At 40.8% G+C, this 20,956-nt stretch overlaps 1 protein-coding gene across 1 annotated transcript in view; it reads left to right on the top strand.

Moving 5' to 3' along the window:
- Positions 1 to 20,956, top strand: part of LOC133986368 (uncharacterized) — a 59,321-nt gene that overhangs the window by 18,690 nt on the left and 19,675 nt on the right. Inside the window, exons 5-22 of the mRNA XM_062426191.1 lie at positions 5,879 to 5,998; positions 6,081 to 6,194; positions 6,277 to 6,393; positions 8,333 to 8,411; positions 8,573 to 8,801; positions 8,913 to 10,683; positions 10,789 to 10,962; positions 11,058 to 11,231; positions 11,327 to 11,500; positions 12,424 to 12,594; positions 12,941 to 12,987; positions 13,113 to 13,162; positions 16,852 to 16,946; positions 17,643 to 17,762; positions 17,845 to 17,958; positions 18,041 to 18,157; positions 20,476 to 20,554; positions 20,716 to 20,944. Coding sequence (XP_062282175.1) covers positions 5,879 to 5,998; positions 6,081 to 6,194; positions 6,277 to 6,393; positions 8,333 to 8,411; positions 8,573 to 8,801; positions 8,913 to 10,683; positions 10,789 to 10,962; positions 11,058 to 11,231; positions 11,327 to 11,500; positions 12,424 to 12,594; positions 12,941 to 12,987; positions 13,113 to 13,162; positions 16,852 to 16,946; positions 17,643 to 17,762; positions 17,845 to 17,958; positions 18,041 to 18,157; positions 20,476 to 20,554; positions 20,716 to 20,944 — 3,974 coding nt within the window. The remainder of the gene's footprint in view (positions 1 to 5,878; positions 5,999 to 6,080; positions 6,195 to 6,276; positions 6,394 to 8,332; positions 8,412 to 8,572; positions 8,802 to 8,912; positions 10,684 to 10,788; positions 10,963 to 11,057; positions 11,232 to 11,326; positions 11,501 to 12,423; positions 12,595 to 12,940; positions 12,988 to 13,112; positions 13,163 to 16,851; positions 16,947 to 17,642; positions 17,763 to 17,844; positions 17,959 to 18,040; positions 18,158 to 20,475; positions 20,555 to 20,715; positions 20,945 to 20,956) is intronic.

Raw genomic sequence — 20,956 nt, 5'->3', positions numbered from 1 at the left:
ATAATTTAGTGGTTCAATAAAGCATCGAGTTCAAGGCCTTAAACATTACTCTGGTGTCAGACTCATCAGTGATTCACTTTAACAGTCCACTTCCACCCATGTTAATATGAAGCATGAATGTTTGTGTTGAAGGTGTGAGTGCTGCTGTCACTAGAACAATGGCTGATCACTGCCCCCTACTGGACACACTGACTCACTACAACACTGAGAAACCATCATTACACCAGTCATTCAGTGCACCTGCCCATCAATCAGTCAATAAACAGGCTGTCAAATGTCATCACACTGAGTTTGTACCTTTACCATAAAAATCATCAACATGTGAGTATACTTCAATTTCACAGTAAAATGTAGCTACCAAAATAAAGCTCCTGGTTTCCTGTCAGGGTTGTGATGTGTACAATAAAGATTAAATCTGATACGGATGAATACAGTCTGTTAATATTTGACTTTAGCTGCTCCAGGTATTTTATTCCAAAGGTCAAAGGTCAGCGCTGTGCTGATTATATTTCTTCAAAGTGAACTTCTGGTTAAAGATTAATTCAGAGTTGAGACTTTCTGTCAATCAGCTGACTCCTGAAATCTTCCTGCTGTGAGTTTCATGTTTGTTCTTCATACGTTTGGTTTCCTGGTTGAAGCTTGATGAAAATGATTTTCAGCATCTAAAGGTAACGTAAGCAGCATGTTTCATCATGTTAGTGTCAGCAGTAGAGATTTATTATGTTGCTTTGTTGAATACTGATGGAAGCTTCATTAATCCTCTTTGACTGTAATTAACTTTAACAAGACGCTGATCAGCAGCAGAAACATCAGGAAACTGGAAACGTTTGATTTGTCACAATTCAGTCTGTTGACACACTAAGTGACCAGAAAAATAGAAACACCTGTAAAACACCATGAAATACAACAGTGATGTAATAAATGTTACACTTTGTTGAGAAAAGTTTGATTAAAATCTGGTTCATTGGTTCTGTGGTTGAGGTGACGTTGTTCTGGACTTCATCATTTAGAAAGATGATTCCAATATCAATGTATGACGGTGCTGCTTTTCACACATGAAATAAATACATTATTAATAATATATTGTTTAGTTCAGTTTAATATTGAGCAGTGAAAGTAAAGCATGTTTTTAATAGATGTTCTGCAGTGAATTTATTGTTCAAACAGTAAAATCTGCTGCACTTATATTAGGAACACTATCACTAGCTAGCAAGTGAACAACAGCACACCAACCTGACAGATACTCATTTTATCAGCTTTCAACACATCACTAAGTGTATTAAACAGAGTCATGTGATCATGTACTAACAGATGTGACATCAAATGAACTAAAACAGTTTCCAACAATCATCAGTTTATTTGTGTAAAACATTTTATTCATGTGAGACATTAATTTAATGATCAGAGAGGTTTCGTGTCAGTTTGAAGGTTGACACCGTTCAGTCACCTTTGAACTGGTTTATGTTTTAATAACCAGTATCATGATGTTAGTCCAACAAAAAGCCTTTGTTTCACAGATGGTATGATTATTGATTAACAGGTAATAATAATAATAATCATTTGGAAAGATGTTTTCAATATTTAGTCTCATGTTCATATATAGAGGAGACTTATTACAACATGTGGATAATATAAAGCAAATAGAGTTAAAAGGCCATCAGCACTTGAATTGGATGGATTTAAATATACTTTATAAAGTATCAGCAGTGTTTTCAGGTTTTAGATGAAAGTCATCAAATTATCTGGATTATCTGTTAATGGGAATGTTTCCCTCCATTTATAGTTCAACACCATCAGTTAATGTGTATTCATCCTTTAATTTAGTATAATAATTGTAATTCATTATAATTGTTTAATTGGCTGCTGCTGTTCATGCTAATGTCAGCAGCTGCTAAATGTTACTGCATTCATCAAACATATTGATGACTTTACGTTTATGAAGGCTTAGGCTAGAAGTTTCCACCAGTTAATGTTTCTAAATGAGAATATCTGTTAATCATTAACTATTTATAATGAGCTGGTTTAACACACACACACACACACACACACACACACACACACACACACACACACACACACACACACACACACACACACACACACACACCTGTATTATAAACCCTGCTGACACTTTTTCACTGAAAGCATTTTTTCAACTGGAACTTTTTGGTTATTTCTGATCTAAATACTAAAATGTATTTAGTACTGTGTCATGTGATCATATACTGACAGTTAGACATAAAATAAACTCAGACATCAACCTAACCCCGTTCAGTCACCTTTGAACTGGTTTATGTTTTAATAACCAGTATCATGATGTTAGTGAAGGATATTCATGTCCAGAGTCCAACAAAAAGATTGGTATGGTATGATTATTGATTAACAGGTAATAAACAGTCTGAAACCTTTTATAACTATATCACAGACATACTGATGAAAACATCTTTTCATTTATGATATTCAGTATTTGAACCAAACTAAGAGCTGCAGCAATATAAACCAAAGTTTACCTTTCATTCAGTATCTTTATATTATATCAATATTAAATAAATGTCACATTATAGAAACTATAAAGTGAATCAGTGAGGAGAAACAGAGAGGAGGAGATAAGTAGTAATCTGTAATCTGTGTGTGTGTGTGTGTGTGTGTGTGTGTGTGTGTGTGTGTGTGTGTGTGTGTGTGTGTGTGTGTGTGTGTGTGTGTGTGTGTGTGTGTGTGTGTGTGTGTGTGTGTGTGTGTGCAGTGGTGGAAGAAGGGGTTAAATCAGATCACACAGATTGTGAAACATCTGCTTTCAGACTGTGTGACGCTGATATGTGATGTAGATCTTCTCCTCTGAATTTAACCCTTCGTAGGTCTGCTCAGCCGTTTTGTACAGGTCATTTTGTGTCATGATATCTGCTGAAAAACAATCTATTGAACTCATTTAACTTTTAGGTCAATGTTTAGCACTTGTATGAGGTATGTAATGCACAGACAGACCATCAGATTGTGTTATGGTTGCTATAGATACAGGCTGTGCTAGTGTATAAACCAAGAATAACACAAATGAGTGATTCTCTAACGTGTTTTTAAAAAGTTAAGAACAAATGAGGTCTGAATGGTGTTACAGTGTTAGGACCCCTCCCTTTCTGCTCACCATGATGAAGTTGATCTCTTCCTGCAGGAGCTGGCAGTCAGGAGCAAGGTGCTGACAGCTGGCGAGGCTTCTAGCCAGCCTGGTCTCATTCTCTCTCTCTGAGGCTCCACACCGCTACAGGTTCTGGGTTCGTTTTGGTGTTTTCTTTTGCATTTAACAGCAGCAGACAAAAGTCTCACTCATCCACACACTACATTCACCATTGATGCTGCTACTCTCACCTCATGCTTTTTGTAGATAGTTATTTTGTTTAAGTTACAATAAAACATTTTCATTGGCACTTAAATCCTGACCCTAACCCTAACTGAGAGCGGCTCAGCAGCTGTAACTTGATGAACTGATGTGGTGTTGAGATCTAATGATAGCTTTATTAGCTTCAATGCTTCTGTGTAGAGAAACAGCTGTTCCACACAGATTCCAGGTTTATACAGTGAATCATTGGGAGCAAAGCAGCGATGCTCAGGATGAGTCCAGCAAACCTCAGACTGATTTTTCAGCAACTTCTCTCTAAACTGTCCTTTGACAATCTGAGCTGATGAAAGTCTTACTGAGCTCATCTGAGTCTCCTTCAGTTATTACAGTTCACTCACAGCAAGAAGCTCAGTGAGGCTCTGAGACTGTTGTTCCCTGAGTTTGGTCTGTCAGGCTCCTGTTGGGCTGCAGGCTGAGAAGAAGCCTGCAGACACAATATAATATAATATATAATATAATATATAATGATCCTACTTTCTCTGCAGAAGAGATGTTTAAATTATATGAATAAGTTAATATATAATATGACAGTAGTGTTGTGGGTGTAAATCAGTCAGTATAAAGTGCTTCAGGTAACTGGAGGTTCTTCTTCTCAGTGTCTGGTGTTTATTCAGAGGTCAGATGAAGTATTATGAGTTTAGATGAGCTGTGAGCTTCTTCACACTGAATTTCCTCACTAATTAGTCTTATTGCAGCTTGAAACCTATTGAGCCTTTTGGAGCTCAAATAATCAGTAAACAGTCATGAATAATTAAAAAAACAATAAAACATGAGTCTCAATTCAGAGAAATCCTCCTTAAAAATCAATCAGTCTATCTTTACATATAACTGAGAAGCTCCTCTCCAGTAAATCCTCCATTTTCCTCTTGAATCCATAAAAATGACAAATGAGCTGTGAAGAAGAATCACAGCAACATGTGAACATCAGGGATCAGATCAGACTTTATCATCTTTCAGCTGTTCTCTCTGTGTTTCCTCTACAGATGAAGGTAGAAAGTCTCTGTGAGCTGATGTGGATGTGAATCCAGCAGCATCTGTCCAGGTAACATGATTGATTTTGGGTTATTGAACGAGCTGCTGCTACTTGCTCTGACTGGATATAGTAGACTATTAGAAAAAGAGGAACATATCAAATGATGAAGAGCTTATCAAAGTCTGTCAGATAGAAATGAAAAGTGATGTGATCCCCAAAGAAAGCCAAAGAAACAGCAACAGGAAGTGTTTCCCTCTAGTCTTCAAACCATCCAAAAGCTTCCTGCAAAAACATTTTCGTTGTCTTCTCCTAAACCTCTGTAATATATAAAGCTTTATATTTGATTTGACTTGGTTTCTGTATCATATTTAAACTGTGAGAAAGTCAGACTGTCTGTTCAGGACTCGTACGACGGCTCTGAACTCGTCACTTTCATTCGTACCTCAGAGAGAAGTCTCTGAAATCACTCGTACGTGTCACTTAAGAACAAATGTGTTGGTTGGAGTGCTTCTTGCATGAAGCCCATTGTGAGCTTTGTGGAAGTGATTTGTTGGATATGACACTGCAGCTCAAAGTACCAACAACATGGAAACTGTCAGATGAGTGTATTTAGTATTGAAGTGAATGAGCTGCTTTCCTCCAGTCAGAGCGCTGTGTGTTTGTCATGTGACTGAGAGGAATGAAGAGAAATAATGTGTTGATGTGTTTGTGTGAAGGTGTTTCTCTGCTATGGATCAGTGTAAGGACAGAGAGGAGGGAGTCCCTCCCTCTAAAAGCTCTCTGTGTGGGGAACATGACAGCCAGACCAAAGCTCAGAGGTGAGATGAGGATCTCTAACTGTCCATCACTGTTCTCCACTCACATCACTCCACCATCATTATTCACACTCAAACATCTGTGTGTGTTGTGTTGAAGAACAAAGAAGCAGCACAGACCAGACTCTGCTGGACCTGGACCTGAACCCAGCTGTGTGTCTATGAAGAGTGACAGGTCGAAGGATGACCCTTTATGTTTTAAAAGACAGCATTCTTCAAAGAAAGGGTGAGTCTTGTTTTTATCCGTTGATGAATGTGTCCATATATTTCATCATAGTTTCCGTCCTCGTGCTTTAGTTCTTATTTAGTTAATTGTCTTGTTTTCGGCAGGAAGAAAAAGGTTGTTGACGAAACTATGATGAAAATGATTCATCAACAAAAATGATCACTGGTTATCTTCCACTGGGAGTGTTGAAAGCAGGCTCCTTTTCTAGTTCTAATCACAATTAAATCAGGCAAAATGTTGTTTGTTTGATTTTTTAATTATTAGTTTGCATGTCTGCTTATGACAAAACGAAATGTTGATATTTATGTTTGTATACATTTAATATAGTTTGTATAAATTACCCAACATTTCCTGTAAATTCCCATGGAAAGTTTCCAACCTGGAATGTTTCCAAAGTTGCCCTCCCAACCCTGACTGTGTCTGAAGACTCAGAGAAGTTCCCTCCATGTTGGTTCATCTTCTCTGTCTAACAGGATCCATCACAGACCAGAATCTGCTGGACCAGAACCTGAACCCAGCTGTGTGTCCATGAAGAGCGACCGGTACATGGAGGAACCAATATATTTTAAACATGGACAACCAGCTGATGGAAGGTAAGAATGTAAAGCTGCAAACAATGAACAGACTTTACATTTCTATCCAACATGACATTAATCAGAGCTGTTGTTGTTTCAGGATCCATCAGAGACCAGAATCTCGTGGACCTGGACCCAGCTGTGTGTCCTTTAAGAGCGACTGGTCCATGGATGAACGTATATATTTTAAACGTGGACAACCAGCTGATGGAAGGTAAGAATGTAAAGCTGCAAACAATGAACAGACTTTACATTTCTATCCAACATGACATTAATCAGAGCTGTTGTTGTTTCAGGATCCATCAGAGACCAGAATCTCCTGGACCTGAACCCAGCTGTCTGTCCTTTAAGAGTGACCGGTCGAAGGACTTTTACATTAATTTTAAAGGAGGACGTCCATCAGCTGATCAGATGTAAGCTGTAACTAACAGTAAACGTTGGGCTAGAAATGAACTGGTTTATATGACGTGTTGTCCGACCTCGTCAGTGAAAAGCCGGCCGTCATAGAGAAGAGACGTGATAATCATTTAAATATGGAGATAACACATCACATGTTCACACAGTCTCTCCTGGAACACATTCATGCGGTTTCACTCAGTTGTTCATATGAAAAGTGACATGATATGATTTATTTATACATTACAGACATAAAAACATGTTGAAGTGATAAAAACACTTATTTCCAACATTGTCCCAAGATGTTAAAAGACAAAAACACAAGACAGATGTCATTATAAAGCTGTGAGCCTGTTCCATAAATAAGTCCTGACCTGACTTCTATAAGCTCCTCTCATGTTTAACAGCTGGATGTGTAACAGGAAGCTGTTCCACAACACGGCACCAGCTTTAAAAAGGAACTTGTGCCTCCATTATTCACTGGAGGGACTTTATATGAACACACACTGGCCCTGGTGTTACAGCCATGCTGAAGATGTTTCATCATCTGTCAAGTATTGAGGATCAAAGCCGTTGATAATGTTGAACATATGATGCAGCTTCTGTTGTTCTACTCTGAGCTGTACTGGCAGCAGTCCTACACTTCTGAATTCATCACAACCAACATGAGTTAAAGAGGAAACATTTCATTAATACTGAATCATATTATTTTATATCAGCTGATCCTGAATGTAGATGTTAAACCACTGAACCAATCAGAACATCAGAATCAAACTGATGCTGTACCAATGAGGACATGAGAAGTTTCTAAACAGAAAAGTCAAAAAAAAGCCTTCGCCTGTGAAACAGGAAGTGAAGTTTGATGGCAAACTTTTTAACAACAGATTCACAGGACAGTGACTGGTCCAATATTATTCCTAAATATGAGACAAAATATCATCAAATTACAAAAGATTTTCAATGTACTTGTTCTTGACGTCTTTGTTCCAAACAGGATTGACTGGCTTTAACCCAAATGTATTGAAAGCTTGTTATCTATGAGCCACTCTCTGACACTTTCTGATTCTTTACTAAGAGTGAATTTCACTGACATCATTCCCAGATAGCAGTAATGCAGAATCATCACAGCAGCAGCTTGATGTCACAGCAGCTCTCGTATCATTTATATACATAAGAAATAAAAGAGGATAAAATAGAAGCGTGCAGCACCTCACATGTAATATCCTGAGGTTCTGATAAAACCACTTCAACATCACACACTTTACTTCTTCCTGTAATGTAAGAAATAAACCATTTTACAGCATAGTGTCCAAACACCTGCACTGTAACTATGACAACAGCACTGAATGATTGACTGTGTCAACGGTTTTCTGCAAGTCAGCATCATTTCCTCCATCAAGGTTTGACTCATAAAATCAAACTCATGAATAAGACAGGAGCCAGTAGAGTTTGCTGCTGTAAAGCCAGACTGAAGCTCATACAACAAACTGTGTCTGACTAAATACTCAACCTGCTCAAACACCTCAGACATGACACCTGCCGACTTTCTCACTTACACACACCAATGTCATGTTCATACTGGGAGCTGCCCAGTTCAACCAGTCTGATACAAGCAGACACTGAGCAGCTCCACTGCAGCAGCTGCAGGTTGTAGCTGCCTTGCTCCAAGGCACTTCAGCAATGTACAGTGAGGGAGGGAGAGCTGTATGGAGGTTTGTTCAGAGCTGTTGGGACTAAACCAAACTGACTGATGAAGCCAAACATTGAGCTGAAAGCTACACACAGACTGAGCTGTTGATTCTCAGTGGGATCAGCAGGACTAGTAAAGCTTTACCACTACAGGGAGTCATCTGATTCTCTGTTCACATCCAAATATCACTTGATGGACCTTTAGCTCGTGTTTGTCTCTGTGTGGACAGACATAATGTGAGCTCATTCTTCATGATTCCTCCACAGAGTGGACCAGGAGAGCTCAGAGGTTCCCAGTGGTCAGTCTGCCCAGCAGCATCAAACACACCTGGACTCCATATTTATGGTCTGTACATGTACAACAACTACTTTTACATCTATTGTGTTCACAATCATCTCCATGCTGCACTTTGTAGACCAGTGGATTGTCAGTGTGTCCAACATGGATCTGATGTTTGCTTCATGATGTTAGTTTGATTGTGTCATTCATATATTATTCTGTTCCAGCTGCTGGAGGAGAACATCGTCACTTTTGTGAAGAACGAGCTGAAGAAGATGCAGAAGAGTCTGAGTCCAGATGACCCAGAATGCTTAGAGAGTCAGAGGGAGGATGAGGAGGTGTTGGACGGTGAGGAGGAAGAGCACAGGAGGAGCAGCAGAGATGCATTTCTGAAGATCACACTGCACTTCCTGAGGAGAATGAAGCAGGAGGAGCTGGCTGATCGTCTGTACAGCAGTAAGAGGATTTTTATTAAGATTTAACTTGATGGACAAATGAGACATTTACTGAAGTCTCAAGAGATGGAGGAAATATGTTTATATTCTTTTTTTGTGTTTGTTCATTCAGGAACACGTGCTGCAAAGTGTCGACGTAAACTAAAGTCTAACCTGGAGAAGAAGTTCCAGTGTGTGTTTGAGGGGATCGCTAAAGCAGGAAACCCAACCCTTCTGAATCAGATCTACACACCGCTCTACATCACAGAGGGAGGGACTGCAGAGGTCAATGATGAACATGAGATCAGACAGATTGAAACAGCATCCAGGAAACCAGACAGACCAGAAACAACAATCAGACAAGAAGACATCTTTAAAGCCTCACCTGGAAGAGATGAACCAATCAGAACAGTGATGACAAAGGGAGTGGCTGGCATTGGGAAAACAGTCTTAACACAGAAGTTCACTCTGGACTGGGCTGAAGACAAAGCCAACCAGGACATACACTTCACATTTCCATTCACTTTCAGAGAGCTGAATGTGCTGAAAGAGAAAAAGTACAGCTTGGTGGAACTTGTTCATCACTTCTTTACTGAAACCAAAGAAGCAGGAATCTGCAGGTTTGAAGAGTTCCAGGTTGTGTTCATCTTTGACGGTCTGGATGAGTGTCGACTTCCTCTGGACTTCCACAACAATGAGATCCTGACTGATGTTACAGAGTCCACCTCAGTGGATGTGCTGCTGACAAACCTCATCAGGGGGAAACTGCTTCCCTCTGCTCGCCTCTGGATAACCACACGACCTGCAGCAGCCAATCAGATCCCTCCTGAGTGTGTCGGCATGGTGACAGAGGTCAGAGGGTTCAGTGACCCAGAGAAGGAGGAGTACTTCAGCAAGAGATTCAGAGATGAGAAGCAGGCCAGAACCATCATCTCCCACATCAAGACATCACAAAGCCTCCACATCATGTGCCACATCCCAGTCTTCTGCTGGATCACTGCTACAGTTCTGGAGGATGTGTTGAAAAGCAGAGAGGGAGGAGAGCTGCCCAAGACCCTGACTGAGATGTACATCCACTTCCTGGTGGTTCAGTCCAAACTGAAGAACATCAAGTATGATGGAGGAGCTGAGACAGATCCACACTGGAGTCTAGAGAGCAGGAAGATGATTGAGTCTCTGGGAAAACTGGCTTTTGAGCAGCTGCAGAAAGGCAACCTGATCTTCTATGAATCAGACCTGACAGAGTGTGGCATCGATATCAGAGCAGCCTCAGTGTGCTCAGGAGTGTTCACACAGGTCTTTAAAGAGGAGAGAGGGCTGTACCAGGACAAGGTGTTCTGCTTCGTCCATCTGAGCCTTCAGGAGTTTCTGGCTGCTCTTCATGTCCATCTGACATTCATCAAGTCTGGAGTCAATCTGCTGGCAAAAGAACAAACAACTTCCCAGACACATCTCCACGAGAGTGCTGTGGACAAGGCCTTAAAGAGTCCAAATGGACACCTGGACTTGTTCCTCCGCTTCCTCCTGGGTCTTTCACTGCAGACCAATCAGACTCTACTACGAGGTCTGCTGACACAGACAGGAAGTAGCTGGCTGACCAATCAGGAAACAATCAAGTACATCAAGACAAAGATCAGTGAGAATGCGTCTGCAGAGAGAAGCATCAATTTGTTCCACTGTCTGAATGAACTGAATGATCGTTCTCTAGTGAAGCAGATCCAACTGCACCTGAGTTCAGGAAGTCTCTCCACAGATAAACTGTCTCCTGCTCAGTGGTCAGCTCTGGTCTTCATCTTACTGTCATCAGGAAAAGATCTGGACGTGTTTGACCTGAAGAAATACTCTGCTTCAGAGGAGGTTCTTCTGAGGCTGCTGCCAGTGGTCAAAGCCTCCAACAAAGCTCTGTAAGTACTCAGATAGTTATTGATTGATTTATTCAAAAGATATTCAAACAGAGTTTTTCAAGAGTGGAGAAAAATAAATCATTCATTTCTAAATGTATTCTCCAGGTTGAGTGACTGTAACCTCTCAGAGAGAAGCTGTGCAGCTCTGTCCTCAGTTCTCAGCTCCCAGTCCTCTAGTCTGAGAGATCTGGACCTGAGTAACAACAACCTGCAGGATTCAGGAGTGAAGCAGCTTTCTGCTGGACTGGAGAGTCCACACTGTACACTGGAAACTCTCAGGTCAGTATTCAACTGTCTGTAAAAGTTTACCCAGCAATCTTTTATTGTCATTATATATTGGATCTGTGAATTAACTTATTAAAATTATTCTCCAGGTTGAGTATTTGTAACCTCTCAGAGAGAAGTTGTGCAGCTCTGTCCTCAGTTCTCAGCTCCCATTCCTCTAGTCTGAGAGATCTGGACCTGAGTAACAACAACCTGCAGGATTCAGGAGTGAAGCAGCTTTCTGCAGGACTGGAGAGTCCACACTGTACACTGGAAACTCTCAGGTCAGTATTCAACTGTCTGTAAAAGTTTACCCAGCAATCTTTTATTGTCTTTATATATTGGATCTGTGAATTAACTTATTAAAATTATTCTCCAGGTTGAGTATTTGTAACCTCTCAGAGAGAAGCTGTTCAGCTCTTTCCTCAGTTCTCAGCTCCCAGTCCTCTAGTCTGAGAGATCTGGACCTGAGTAACAACAACCTGCAGGATTCAGGAGTGAAGCAGCTTTCTGCTGGACTGGAGACTCCACACTGTGGACTGGAAACTCTCAGGTCAGGATTCATCAACCTGTTCAACTGATCATCATTTAAACTGTGATTTATATGAGGAGATAAACACCTGGACATTTTCTCTACTCAGATTATCTTCAGCATGTGTTTAGACCCTGTGAATCACTTTCTATTAATATATATGTATTAGTTTTGTGTCTCTGCTGTTGGAACCTGAAATACCAGAGAGGAGTTTTAAGATTCACAAACTGAATGAAGAACAGTGTAACTGGCCCAAAGTAAAACACACAGACAGCTATTCAGTGACCAGTTTTTGGTAACAGTTGTAGTTTCTTTTAATCTCAGAGCAGTATCTGTGCTGGGATGATAGTGATTGTTACTCACCATGGTGATATGACACTTCACCTCAGCTGTTATCTGGTTAACCACCATTTAATTCTTCTTTAGTTTCAAACAACCTTAAAACTGGATGATCACTGAAACTGAATGAACGAGTCAGAAATGTTTGTTTCTGTTACTTTTTACTGTTATTTCCACAGTGTTCAGTCCCTATTTGCCACATTAGTTGTGATTCCTGTTCTGTATTCAACTGTGAGCATCTGAGACGGAGTCATTTACCTCTGTGACGTGTTGGAGGTTTGATGTTCATACAATCTGTAGTCAGAGTCTGTCACCTGCAGCTCTTCATCTAATCACTGTGGCTGCTTTTTATTTGACTATTATTTTATTTACATTTATTTTTAGCAGTGAAGAGTTAGCAGTCGCTAACATCATGTTGACTAAGGTTACAGGAAGCTGGAAGTACTTCACAATAAAAGCTTTACAGTGGTTGGCCATTTGAATTGAGACATTTAACTGTAAAGATGACACAAACACATTGGTGATTACAGTAATAAACACAGGAGCTTCCAGTCCTGCAGTGATCTCAGATCATATGACATGTGTGTTGTTTTGTGTGTGTTCAGTCTGTCAGGATGTCTGATCACAGAGGAAGGCTGTGCTTCTCTGGCCTCAGCTCTGAGCTCCAACCCCTCCCATCTGAGAGAGCTGGACCTGAGATACAATCATCCAGGAGACTCAGGAGAGAAGCTGTCTGCTGGACTGGAGGATCCACACTGGAGACTGGACACTCTCAGGTATGGACAGACAGGTGGACACTCTCAGGTATGGACAGACAGGTGGACACTCTCAGGTATGAACAGACAGGTGGACACTCTCAGGTATGAACAGACAGGTGGACACTCTCATTGTCCACATGATTTGACATTGAAATGCCGGTTTTTGATTAGCTGAACGTAGCTGCTGTTGATAGTCGTCATGTGTGATTGACGGTTGTGTTGCCTAGCAACAGCAAAGCTCCTCAGTGTGATCAGGATCAGAGCTGCAGGGGAAACATATGTCTGACTTTTTCTAGAGTGATGTCATGTCCATGTTAGCATGCTGAAAGAGAAAGTGCTGCTCTAACCCCCCTCCTCCTTTCAGCCTGCAGCCTGCTGGAGTCCGATGGTTGACACCAGGTCTGAGGAAGTGTAAGTGTGTTTTTCATTTCATTCATCAAACTGTGACATCACTCATTCACATCCTACTGAGGATGAAGATGATTTCATCATCAAACAGATGAACAATAACTGCAGCTTATTGTTCTCTCCATCAGATGCCTGTGAACTGGAACTGGATCCAAACACAATGAACAGAAGACTCAAACTGTCTGATAACAACAGGAAGGTTACATATGTGGAGGAGGATCAGTCATATCCTGATCATCCAGACAGATTTGATATCTGGTCTCAGCTGCTGTGTAGAAATGATCTGACTGGTCGATGTTACTGGGAGGTCGAGTGGAGAGGAGGAGTTTATATATCAGTGAGTTACAGAAGAATAAGCAGGAAAGGATACAGTACTGACTGTTTGTTTGGAAGGAATGATCAGTCCTGGTGTCTGAGGTGCTCTGATGATGATGGTTGTTACTATGTCAGTCACAATGACAGAATAACATCCACCTCCTCCTCCTCCTCCTCCTCTTCCTCTGACTCTAAAAGAGTAGCAGTGTATGTGGACTGTCCTGCTGGCACTCTGTCCTTCTACAGAGTCTCCTCTGACACACTGATCCACCTCCACACCTTCAACACCACATTCACTGAACCTCTGTGTGCTGGGTTTAGGTTCTGGCTCTGTTCTGGTTCCTCAGTCTCTCTGAGTCCTCTGTAGGAGGGAGAGTCTCTCTGTGTCCTCTGTAGGAGGGAGAGTCTCTCTGTGTCCTCTGTAGGAGGGAGAGGCTCTCTGCGTCCTCTGTAGGAGGGAGAGTCTCTCTGCGTCCTCTGTAGGAGGGAGAGTCTCTCTGAGTCTCTGTAGGAGGGAGAGTCTCTCTGTGTAACTGTAATGTGATAATGGGAATGGGATCTTCACGATGTTTTCTTGTAGTTCTTATAGTAGTTTCATAGTAACTGTGTCACCTGATTCCTTCACACCTTGAAAGAATTGGCTTTATTTTGGCTTGGTTTAACGACCACCCTGATCTGACTGTCGAGCTGAAAATCGGAGTCCACTGTAACCCCTACTGTAGGTTTGTGATGATTGGTTTGTTAAACTGGGCCAAGGAACCCAGATCTACAAGGGGGATCCCAGTGTTACCACCATAAACCATCATCAACCATCAACAATCATCAGCCAGGAGACAAACGGGATGATCATGGTGCCTTCATTCCAGCCAACCTCACATCTACAGCAGCATCCGCCTCCTCTGCACTTTCCTTCCTGTCCTACGCATGAGGAGACACCCACAACCTTCCTTAAGCAGCTCTTTCACTCTTCACAGGTCTACCACAACTTGTAGGCTCCTAGTTCTTTGTTTGTTAATATTGTTTAATTGGTTTATAGTTACAATTAAAGCTATTGTTAAGGCAATTGCAATGCTGTTTTTGTTCTGTGTTGTAAGTCTGTTCAGTTTCATTTCAATGCCTTAAATAGTCATGTGGCCTATATATTTCAGTAGGTTTTGTATGAACAGTAATTTGTTCATGAATGTTCATTGTAATGAGCTTTTTTCAGTTTTCAGAAGACACTATGTGAATGTGTTTTTATGTTTTACACATTACCATGTTGGTGGTTGTGTTTTGTAAAGTAATGACTTTTGACTGTTGGAAGTACTTCAGGAATTTACTTTGAATAAAACATATTTTGATCATCAGCCAATGTTTAAACCAATAACATCCACACTGTTCTTTTTAATGAATAATATAAATGTATTGCAAGCATCAGCCAAAAATATAAAGTTCATGTTATCGTTAAACTCATGCAGATAAATACAGATAGTAAAACATGTTTGTTACATTATGTAGCAATCACTTATTTGAGAAATAAATGTTTTACATCTTGGTATTAATAACAGTTTGTGTGTGTTTATTTACAGACTGACCTAATTATTATTATTATTATTATTATTATAAAATCCTTCTCCTCACTTTCAAAGCTCTTAATGATCAGGCTCCATCATATCTTAAAGAGCTCATAGAACCTCATGAACCTACTAGAACACTGCGCTCCCAGCTCATAGAACCTTATGAACCTACTAGAACACTGTGCTCCCAGCTCATAGAACCTTATGAACCTACTAGAACACTGCGCTTCCAGCTCATAGAACCTTATGAACCTACTAGAACACTGCGCTCCCAGCTCATAGAACCTTATGAACCTACTAGAACACTGCGCTTCCAGCTCATAGAACTGAGGACATAGATCTATATGTTGAACATTATTCTATGAAGCTGCTTCTCTACTGACTGACATCATATCTCAATATTAATAGTTTCCCTTCCTCCATCTGCCATGAATGTGGGTCCAGCAGTAAATACTAAATAAATAAAAAATACTAATGATTATTTCTGTATGAGTCCATATCAGTAAGCCACAGACTGAGCAGCAAGTACACCATTGCCTCCATTGTTTATGTGTTTGTGTCGCGTATAAAACGAAGTCACGGCAGTTTAATGCAGCGTTGCTATGACCACCCCACTCACATTGAGGAGGAACTATAGTAATGGAAAAGGTCGTAACTGGGACTGTACCAAGTCGAGCCGAGTAGAGCTAGAACTGTAGAGTGAAGCGCCATAAGTTTACAAAGATCAATATCACTATTGACGTCAGTATTTATAGCAGAAAAATGTGTGTATTCACATATTGTCATTATCAGACTGATGAATATTAGTACTGATATAATGCAGTAAATGTGTCATAATATCAGTACTATAGTCAAGGCTGTAGGTGGAGAGTTGTAAATACCGACAGTGACCACTGGAGGTCAGTCATCATGCATGAATGTTTGTGTTGAAGGTGTGAGTGCTGCTGTCACTAGAACAATGGCTGATCACTGCCCCCTACTGGACACACTGACTCACTACAACACTGAGAAACCATCATTACACCAGTCATTCAGTGCACCTGCGCATCAATCAGTAAATAGGGCTGTGCTGGGATCAGTGAACTTCTGGTTAAAGATTAATTCAGAGTTGAACCTTCCTGCTGTGAGTTTCATGTTTGTTCTTCCCACGTTTGGTTTCCTGGTTGAAGCAGCTGATTCATTTCAGCTTCAGTCATCAGCTTGATGAAAATGATTTTCAGCATCTAAAGGTAACGTAAGCAGCAGGTTTCATCATGTTAGTGTCAGCAGTAGAGATTTATTATGTTGCTTTGTTGAATACTGGTGGAAGCTTCATTAATCCTCTCTGACTGTAATTAGCTTTGTTAATAAGACGCTGATCAGCAGCAGAAACATCAGGAAACTGGAAACGTTTGGTCACAATTAAAATTCAGTCTGTTGACACACTGAGTGACCAGAAAAATAGAAACACCTGTAAAATACCATGAAATACAACAGTGATGCAATAAAAGTTTGATTAAAATCTGGTTCATTGGTTCTGTGGTTGAGGTGACGTTGTTCTGGACTTCATTATTTAGAAAGATGATTATTATATTAGGAAAAATGTTGTCAACAAAAGGTGGTGGATGGCGTGGTATTACAGGAGTCCCCCGGAGGTTATCGTCATTTTCTCCCTTCTGCAGCTATGCAGCGTTGAGGTATGCGTCCCCATTTTAAAGATTTTGGTGATTTCAGCAGCTCGAAGTGAGCCAATCAGGGATGAGGATCGGTGGGATTATGAGTTCTAGGGTGATTTGACCCTAGTCAAAGGTGCGCTTTCATTTGTTTGAGGGCTGAAGACAGCTCAGAGCAGGCTTTTTTATTGCGATGTAGGCCTATCAGGGACACAATAGAAAGCCATGTGCTCAGTCCATCCCAGCAGTAAAGTCCAGGCCCAGTCAGAGCTCTGTGTGTTTGTCATGTGACTGAGAGGAATGAAGAGAAATAATGTGTTGTTGTGTTTGTGTGAAGGTGTTTCTCTGCTATGGATCAGTGTGAGGACAGAGAGGAGGGAGTCCCTCCCTCTAAAAGCTCTCTGTGTGGGGAACATGACAGCCAGACCAAAGCTCAGAGGTGAGATGAGGATCTCTAACTGTCCATCACTGTTCTCCACTCACATCACTCCACCATCATTATTCACACTCAAACATCTGTGTGTGTTGTGTTGAAGAACAAAGAAGCAGCACAGACCAGACTCTGCTGGACCTGGACCTGAACCCAGCTGTGTGTCTATGAAGAGTGACAGGTCGAAGGATGACCCTTTATGTTTTAAAAGACAGCATTCTTCAAAGAAAGGGTGAGTCTTGTTTTTATCCGTTGATGAATGTGTCCATATATTTCATCATAGTTTCCGTCCTCGTGCTTTAGTTCTTATTTAGTTAATTGTCTTGTTTTCGGCAGGAAGAAAAAGGTTGTTGACGAAACTATGATGAAAATGATTCATCAACAAAAATGATCACTGGTTATCTTCCACTGGGAGTGTTGAAAGCAGGCTCCTTTTCTAGTTCTAATCACAATTAAATCAGGCAAAATGTTGTTTGTTTGATTTTTTAATTATTAGTTTGCATGTCTGCTTATGACAAAACGAAATGTTGATATTTATGTTTGTATACATTTAATATAGTTTGTATAAATTACCCAACATTTCCTGTAAATTCCCATGGAAAGTTTCCAACCTGGAATGTTTCCAAAGTTGCCCTCCCAACCCTGACTGTGTCTGAAGACTCAGAGAAGTTCCCTCCATGTTGGTTCATCTTCTCTGTCTAACAGGATCCATCACAGACCAGAATCTGCTGGACCAGAACCTGAACCCAGCTGTGTGTCCATGAAGAGCGACCGGTCCATGGAGGAACCAATATATTTTAAACATGGACAACCAGCTGATGGAAGGTAAGAATGTAAAGCTGCAAACAATGAACAGACTTTACATTTCTATCCAACATGACATTAATCAGAGCTGTTGTTGTTTCAGGATCCATCAGAGACCAGAATCTCGTGGACCTGGACCCAGCTGTGTGTCCTTTAAGAGCGACTGGTCCATGGATGAACGTATATATTTTAAACGTGGACAACCAGCTGATGGAAGGTAAGAATGTAAAGCTGCAAACAATGAACAGACTTTACATTTCTATCCAACATGACATTAATCAGAGCTGTTGTTGTTTCAGGATCCATCAGAGACCAGAATCTCGTGGACCTGGACCCAGCTGTGTGTCCTTTAAGAGCGACCGGTCGAAGGACTTTTACATTAATTTTGAAGGAGGACATCCATCAGCTGATCAGATGTAAGCTGTAACTAACAGTAAATGTTGGGTTATGCTAGAAATGAACTGGTTTATATGACGTGTTGTCCGACCTCGTCAGTGAAAAGCCGGCCGTCATAGAGAGGAGACGTGATAATCATTTAAATATGGAGATAACACATCACATGTTCTCACAGTCTCTCCTGGAACACATTCATGCTGTTTCACTCAGTTGATCATATGAAAAGTGACATGATTTATTTATTTATTTATACATTACAGACATAAAAAACATGTTAAAGTGAAAACACTTTCTAACATCGTCCCAACATGTTAAAAGACAAAACACAAGACAAACAACATGAAACTGAATCAGCACAAAATAAATTAAATCATAAACACAAAGTAAACATTTAATTTCAGATGTCATTATAAAGCTGTGAGCCTGTTCCATAAATAAGTCCTGACCTGACTTCTATAAGCTCCTCTCATGTTTAACAGCTGCATGTGTAACAGGAAGCTGTTCCACAACACGGCACCAGCTTTAAAAAGGAACTTGTGCCTCTATTATTCACTGGAGAGACTTTATATGAACACACACTGGCCCTGGTGTTACAGCCATGCTGAGGATGTTTCATTATCTGTCAAGTATTGAGGATCAAAGCCGTTGATAATGTTGAACATATGATGCAGCTTCTGTTGTTCTACTCTGAGCTGTACTGGCAGCAGTCCTACACTTCTGAATTCATCACAACCAACATGAGTTAAAGAGGAAACATTTCATTAATACTGAATCATATTATTTTATATCAGCTGCAGTTTGATCCTAAATTTAGATGTTAAACCACTGAACCAATCAGAACATCAGAATCAAACTGACACTGTACCAATGAGGACATGAGAAGTTTCTAAACAGAAAAGTCAAAAACAGCCTTTGCCTGTGAAACAGGAAGTGAAGTTTGATGGCAAACTTTTTAACAACAACAGATTTACAGGACAGTGACTGGTCCAATATTATTCCTAAATATGAGACAAAATATCATCAAATTTCAGTTTCATTACAAAAGATTTTCAATGTATTTGTTCTTGACGTCTTTGTTCCCAACAGGATTGACTGGCTTTAACCCAAATGTATTGAAAGCTTGTTATCTATGAGCCACTCTCTGACACTTTCTGATTCTTTACTAAGAGTTGTGTATTTCACTGACATCATTCCCAGATAGCAGTAATGCAGAATCATCACAGCAGCAGCTTGATGTCACAGCAGCTGTCGTATCATTTATATACATAAGAAATAAAAGAGGATAAAATAGAAGCGTGCAGCATCCCACATGTAATATCCTGAGGTTCTGATAAAACCACTTCAACATCACACACTTTACTTCTTCCTGTAATGTAACAAATAAACCATTTTACAGCAGTGTGTCCAAACACCTGCACTGTAACTATGACAACAGCACTGAATGATTGACTGTGTCAACGGCTTTCTGCAAGTCAGCATCATTTCCTCCATCAAGGTTTGACTCATAAAATCAAACTCATGAATAAGACAAGAGCCAGTAGAGTTTGCTGCTGTAAAGCCAGACTGAAGCTCATACAACAAACTGTGTCTGACTAAATACTCAACCTGCTCAGACACCTCAGACATGACACCTGCCTACTTTCCAGGCGGGGAGTTCCGGTCCTCTGAAATGAGGCTAACGTGGATGTAACTGCATTCTATCAAAAGGCCACCAGGGGGCGTCCATTTTGTTGTCAAAAGGACGCCTCATGCCCCTCCTGATGCCCATATAAGTAGAATCCGTGTTTTTATTTTACCCGGCATGCACCTGAAATTTTTAAGATGGCGCTGCCCAGATCCGAAACTATTTGCTTCCAAGCAGCAGTCCAAAAACCAATGGGTGACGTCACGGATGTTACGTCCATTTTTGTATACAGTCTATGCTACTTTCTCACTTACACACATCTCAATGTCATGTTCATACTGGGAGCTGCCCAGTTCAACCACTCTGATACAAGCAGACACTGAGCAGCTCCACTGCAGCAGCTGCAGGTTGTAGCTGCCTTGCTCCAGGGCACTTCAGCAGTATACAGCGGAGGGAGGGAGAGCTGTATGGAGGTTTGTTCAGAGCTGTTGGGACTAAACCAAACTGACTGAAGCCAAACACTGAGCTGAAAGCTACAAACAGACTGAGCTGTTGATTCTCAGTGGGATCAGCAGGACTAGTAAAGCTTTACCACTACAGGGACTCATCTGATTCTCTGTTAACATCCAAATATCACTTGATGGACCTTTAGCTTGTGTTTGTCTCTGTGTGGACAGACATAATGTGAGCTCATTCTTCATGATTCTTCCACAGAGTGGACCAGGAGAGCTCAGAGGTTCCCAGTGGTCAGTCTGCCCAGCAGCATCAAATACACCTGGACTCCATATTTATGGTCTGTACATGTACAACAACTACTTTTACATCTATTGTGTTCACAATCATCTCCATGCTGCACTTTGTAGACCAGTGGATTGTCAGTGTGTCCAACATGGATCTGATGTTTGCTTCATGATGTTAGTTTGATTGTGTCATTCATATATTATTCTGTTCCAGCTGCTGGAGGAGAACATCGTCACTTTTGTGAAGAACGAGCTGAAGAAGATGCAGAAGGTTCTGAGTTCAGATTACCCAGAATGCTTAGAGAGTCAGAGGGAGGATGAGGAGGTGTTGGATGGTGAGGAAGAAAAGCAGATGAGGAGAAGCAGAGATGCATTTCTGAAGATCACAGTGCACTTCCTGAGGAGAATGAAGCAGGAGAACCTGGCTGACTGTCTGCAGAGCAGTAAGAGGATTT

This window comes from Scomber scombrus, chromosome 9 (genome assembly GCF_963691925.1).
Source record: "Scomber scombrus chromosome 9, fScoSco1.1, whole genome shotgun sequence".
NCBI classification, from domain to species: domain Eukaryota; kingdom Metazoa; phylum Chordata; class Actinopteri; order Scombriformes; family Scombridae; genus Scomber; species Scomber scombrus.
This window is presented reverse-complemented; position numbering and strand designations above follow the sequence as displayed.